General features: G+C 33.2%; 1 protein-coding gene across 3 annotated transcripts; it reads left to right on the plus strand.

The window, feature by feature from the left end:
• Window positions 1–692: 692 nt before the first annotated feature.
• LOC127106957 (uncharacterized) lies at window positions 693–2,760 on the plus strand. Of its 3 annotated transcripts, XM_051044254.1 has the most exons (7): window positions 693–926; window positions 1,005–1,172; window positions 1,266–1,379; window positions 1,473–1,565; window positions 1,680–1,792; window positions 1,961–2,023; window positions 2,330–2,760. In XM_051044254.1, exons 1-7 carry the CDS (start codon window positions 823–825, stop codon window positions 2,347–2,349), a joined length of 675 nt encoding a protein of 224 aa, XP_050900211.1. In that variant the 5' UTR covers window positions 693–822; the 3' UTR covers window positions 2,350–2,760. The 3 variants fall into 3 exon arrangements, with proteins under 3 accessions (XP_050900211.1, XP_050900209.1, XP_050900210.1); XM_051044252.1 differs by lacking the exon at window positions 2,330–2,760 and having other exon boundaries at window positions 1,961–2,271; XM_051044253.1 differs by lacking the exon at window positions 2,330–2,760 and having other exon boundaries at window positions 694–926; window positions 1,269–1,379; window positions 1,961–2,271.
• The last annotated feature ends 2,962 nt before the right edge of the window (window positions 2,761–5,722 follow it).

Here is a 5,722-nt window from a genome sequence, read left to right on the forward strand (position 1 = left end):
TAACTACGATGACATGGAAACCGAACTCCATTACGGAAGCGCCGTTGGCCAGAGCCCCTCCGGATATTGGGAACACATGATGACACATCTGTCAAATACCGTTGGAACTTTCGCTGGACCTTCCCATCAACCATCGCTCGATCAGGTCAGCACACAAAGACCTCAAACACCTCAAGAAAATCGTGGGAGACCTCGGAGACAAACTAACGCACCTGGATGTTGAACAGGGGGACGTTATAATTGGGCCGATCATTAGTTTGTTGTTAGTCAAATGTAACCAATTATTACATCATCAATAAATTTATTTTTTTCCATTACTATTTTTTATTTATTAAATAAACAAAATTTAAAATTTAAAAAATTAAAAAATTTAAAAAAATTAAAAAAAAGTACAAGGGATGTATGCGCCAGGAGCATTGACACCTCCTCAGGAGGGTCAATGCATGCGCCAATAGGATTGACGCCTCCTCATGAGGAGCCCAATGCATGCGTCAATGTTATTGGCGTCTCCTCTTAATGCATTGTGGGTGCGCCAATTCATCTGACACATACTCTTTAAAATCGGTTATTTTGATATTTTTTTGAAAAATATGGTTATTTAAAAAAAAATTATACTACTTATAATATATAAAAAAATATATGATATAATTTTATGTTTTGTTATAAAATTAATTGAGATAGGTCTATAGATAAACCTTATAATGCTTGTCAAATAAGATATTTCAGTTAGTTTGAAGCTTCCATGGAGAGGCGGAATGTGAAATTCTGTGAATAGAGAGAAACAAACATGGTAACAGTTATAATAAGCCGAGAGTGAAAACGATGGTGGAAGAGTTGTTCTTCTGGAGTGGAAGCAACCACCCAAACCCACTTCAACAACTTCAACATAACTCTAATCTACTTCTTCTCTCTGGTCCTCCTTCTTCGTAATACACTTTCTCTCTCTACAATTTCACTTGTTTCAAATTTTTCTTCTTCTAATGAATAATCAATTTTCTACACAGTGGAAAGACTTCACTTCTTTTCCAATTTGCATTCAATGTAGCAGCAGCACTTCACTCCAACCCAAATGTTGTCTTCATCTGTAACCGAAACAGATTGGATTCCAAACCCCCTTTTCTTTCTCAGGGTATTGACCCATCTTCTAATGTCTTCCAACGTATACAAATCAAGTATATACTATATACCATAACCCTTTTGTGTTTTCTTCCATTACTCACCACTTGTATATTTATGCTAATTTAATTGTTTTTGATTGTTTGAAGTAGATATGTGAATGATGATGAGGACATTAGGAAATACTTTGCTGCCTTCCATCTGTTTGATAAATTGCCTGATGCAGTTGTTATTGATGATTTTGGAGATTTCTTTGACAACAAGTAATTGATTTGGTCTCAACATATCATAAATTCAATAAATGTCTTTTATTTGTTTTCTAATTCATCTTTTGATTTGAATTCTGATATGTAAAGGGTATGTCAACAACGATATTCTAATGCCCGCGGGCGAGACTTGGCCATGATCAAGAGTCTAGCCTTGTGCCATAATGCTATTAACTATGCAAAGTGAGTGTTCGTTGATTACTATTGTTCAGTGATTCCTGATTGTTTTCAGCTGTTTCGCTCTTACTAATTCGCGTAGTGATAAGGTTTAGTTGGGCTTTCTGTTTTCTTTTGCAGTCAAAAAGGGCCTTGCAAGCTTCTTTTGTCGGATACTCATACTCACCAGGGAGACTCCCCAAGGTTTCACTTCATCTATAAGAAATGGATACACACCACTTTCACAATTAAAGGTTGCCTCTGTTTGTCCATGGCACGTGTTTTGCGTATAGTTCAATTACGTTTTACTATTTTATCATATATCCTAACGTTAATTTGTTTAAACCTGTTTAAAGTAGTGGAATATATCAGATGTATGGTGCATACAAGTTACATTTTTGTTGTTGTTAATTGTCTTGCAGAAGGGGATATATCTGGATCATTTATTTTGAAAGGTAGGAGCTATTCACGAACTGATACCACAGGTACCGGTAATATGAAAGCTGCAAAGTATTCTATAGCTCTTCAATATCTGGTATTTGATGGACTTGTCAATGCTCAAGTAGACTAGAAATCTACCTCTTCAATGAGCAGAACTGATCGATACCTATAATAACTGTATCATAGCACTTAGCCATGTTCTCTTGTTCTATTTATTAACTATACTCAATCATATAATGAACTTTATTTCTGCATGCTTCATAAGTGAAACCACATGAATCTCATGTTTCAATTAGGTCTTTTAAATGAATTTGAACTTTAAAATTTATACCTTACATCACATTTCTCAGGTTTTGATTCAAAGTTCTAGTTGATATGACACCAAGCAAATAAAAGGTGGCAATTCTAGTGCTTAAGCCGTAGTAAACTAGTAATCGGATTAGCGCTTATGATTAAGTGTATGTTTGGTTTTGCATTAGAAAGCCCCATACTTTTTTATTTAGCCCCCAAAGTTTGGAGATCTCCCAGTTGATTCAAAATTTGATAACCAGCACAAAACCCAATATTTGGTTGCGACATGAGTTAACTATGAAGATTAGAACAGCATGAACAAGTGTTTATGCTGCTGGTCTTTACTATTACATTGTTAACTTAGGAAGAGTAGAGTTATTGATGACAATGCTTGTAATTGCCTTGTTGCTGGTGTTTACTGGAACATGGTTATACTTTTGGAGAGATGTAATTTTTTCAAATATATAACAAAGGATATGTAAATAACCTTCAAGCCCCCAAAAGGCATGTTTGATTATTCTATTGGTTTGGATATCAGTTTCTCATCATTTTAAATAGATTATTCGACATCAAAACAAACTCTTATATTTTCATTTTTTTTTATTTCACACTACATTAATATATATATTTTTTAAATTATGTTGGGTTATATACTTTTTAACCATCATATCTATTTTTTATTAGTAGTCCTGTTTTAAAATCAAACCAAACTAATTGTATTTTATTGGATTTCTTTTTTTTTCTTTCTTTTCCCAAAAGTCAAGTCAAGCCGATCGGACCTCAAATATATTTCTCTAATAAGCTAACAGTAAATATTAATATTTGTAGATTTATTTTTAAAAAAAAAATTCTATTAGTAAATGACTCAATTTATGATTTAGCTGCTTTATGAAAACTATATTTAATCACTCAATTTATGATTTAGCTGCCTTAAGAAAACTATGATTTAATTACTAAATTTATAATTTAGCTTAAGGGTTAAATATGATAGGGGTCTTCATAAATAAATATGCAAACATTTAATTTTAGTCCTTCTATAATATTAATTTAAACAATGATCTGCATAAAATTTTTTGTCTATAAATTTCGTCACTTCCGTTAAATTGACTTAACAGTCGTACATATGGAGGTCCAAATAAGTTTTTCTTAGTCACACATTGGATTTTTTTAATTTAGTTATTTTTGTTATTTAAATGTGAATTTTAGAATCCTAATTATACGAAGCATTCAACTCTTATTCCTCTTCACTACAATTCATCGTCCCATTCTTCTTATTCTTTACTTTAGGTCCTCGTTCCATTCATCTTTTTTTCATTGCAACTTGTTCCATAAGTGTGAGCAACCGTCCAAGGAGAAGGTGTGAGTGTAATGCTCGTATGACATCATACCAGTGCAAGAACATACATAATAAAGAGAATTTTTTCTAGAGGTGTCCATTTTGGCAAACCGAAGAAACTTGCAATCTATTCATATGAGACGAAAATATAGCACATGAAAAGGATGTTTATGAAAGTGTAAATGAAGAATGAAGTACAAATGAGAGCAAGATGAAGGAGATGCAAGCAGTTGAAATATTGAAGGAGCTGTATGAATTTTCAATGAGGAAAAACAAGAAATTACATGTGAAGATGAAAGAGATGCAGCAATTGAAATGTTGAAGGAGTTGTATGAATATTCAATGAGGAAGAACAAGAAATTACAGATGAAGATGAAGTCAGAGACATTTTATGGAAAATTGAAGTCGATTTGTCTTGTATTTTTGTTTATGCTTAACATGTACTTGTTATTGAAGTGTAAATGTTGAAGGATATATTGAAATGTATTGTTCAGTTATGTAATGTTGTTGAATTGATTATGAAATGTTGCTCAATAGTTTATGTAATGTTGTTCAATTGTGTAATTTTGTTCAATTATGTAATGTTGAATTGATTATGAAATGTTGTTCAATTGTTTATGAAATGTTGTTCTGTTATGTAATTTTGTTCAGTTCAATTGTTTATGTTATTTTGACATGGCATAATCTATATTTTGGACATAAAGTGGCATATATGTTGGACTTAGTATGACTTATAATTTGGATAGAGTATGGCCTATCATTTGGCATTATTTTGACATATTTGACAGAGTATCATGGTCATACTACACCATTCAAATATCAACATAAATATGTCTTCAAAACATCTTCAAAACATGGTGGTCATTACATTACAGTACTTATGTCTCCATAGCATGGTGGTCATTATATTACAATACATATGTCTTCAAAACACAAACATAAATATCATCATAAATATCTTCACAACATGGTGACAATACAGAAACAAAACATACAAATGTTTAAGTGGAGCTTAATGTGTTCACAACATGGTTACAGTATGGAAACAAAACATAAACATCTCCATTGAGTGAGCCCCTTCCTAATGTGTTCCCAACTTTTTGATACTCTACTGTCATACGGTGAACTGACTTGGGGTATTTTGCTTTTTATCGCAATGTCGCGGATAGCAAGAGTCGCCACCGACTTTTCTTTTATCCAATAAGGAAAGGTGGAAAAGAACAGGAAAGACCTCAATAGATTTTGGGTTCGGGAGGTATATTATACAAAGGGAAGGTATTAGCACCCTTTGTATCCATGGTTATCCATGGGCTCTTAATTGCTGGATCACTTATATTTTTGTCTGAAAAGTGTTGGTGAATTGTTTAAAAATGTTTCGAAAAGAGAGTTTAACTTTGTAATGATTCTCGTATGAATGTATACAAAGTATTTATCTCGTTTGATTTTGAAAAACAGTTTAGAAAAATATAACTTGGTAATGATTCTAGTATGAATGTATACCAAGTGGTGATTTTCTAGGACTTGCAAAGTGTGAGGGGTGGAAAATGTTTTAGGTTATGATCCAGTAATTGAGAGTTATACCTTCCTAAGGTCGTTATGGGCATTTCCTATCCTTATGAGGGTAAAACTGTCCTTACTATTGAGAAGTAAGTAGTTTTATCCTTTGGATGTAAAAGGGTCATTGTAGGGTCATCGATAGGTCATTGAAGGCAACAGTTGTAAGGATACCTTAGCATTCGAAGGGACGATCATCATTTAACCGTAGGCTACACCGAAGGGTCATCGAGGGACAAAATCGTATTTTCGAAGGCAACATCCGAGGGACCATGATTTATTTTATGATGATTTAACCGAAGGGTCTTTGCTAAGTGTATCCCTACATTCGCGGGACACGACCGTTATACCGTAATACCGTAGGGCAGCAAAGAGAGGTCCAAGATCACATATTTAAAGGCCGTATTTTACAATCAATTAGGCAATTAGGATGAATCTCCACATTAAAATCAATACATTAAAATCAGCTAAGTAATTGAGGGTGGATCTCCACATTAAAATTAATACATTAAAATTAATTAGGTAATTTAGGGTGAAACTCCACAAAGGGCATCCCACAAAT

This window comes from Lathyrus oleraceus, chromosome 7, assembly GCF_024323335.1.
Source record: "Lathyrus oleraceus cultivar Zhongwan6 chromosome 7, CAAS_Psat_ZW6_1.0, whole genome shotgun sequence".
Taxonomy (NCBI): Eukaryota; Viridiplantae; Streptophyta; class Magnoliopsida; order Fabales; family Fabaceae; genus Lathyrus; species Lathyrus oleraceus.

Bases quoted from the DNA above. Each gene is read 5' to 3' on its own strand.
- LOC127106957 (XM_051044252.1), top strand. From the start codon at position 823: ATGGTGGAAGAGTTGTTCTTCTGGAGTGGAAGCAACCACCCAAACCCA. The intron at 1,380-1,472 runs GTAATTGATTTG...TGATATGTAAAG, and splicing joins GGAGATTTCTTTGACAACAA to GGTATGTCAACAACGATATT. The intron at 1,793-1,960 runs GTTGCCTCTGTT...ATTGTCTTGCAG, and splicing joins CACCACTTTCACAATTAAAG to AAGGGGATATATCTGGATCA.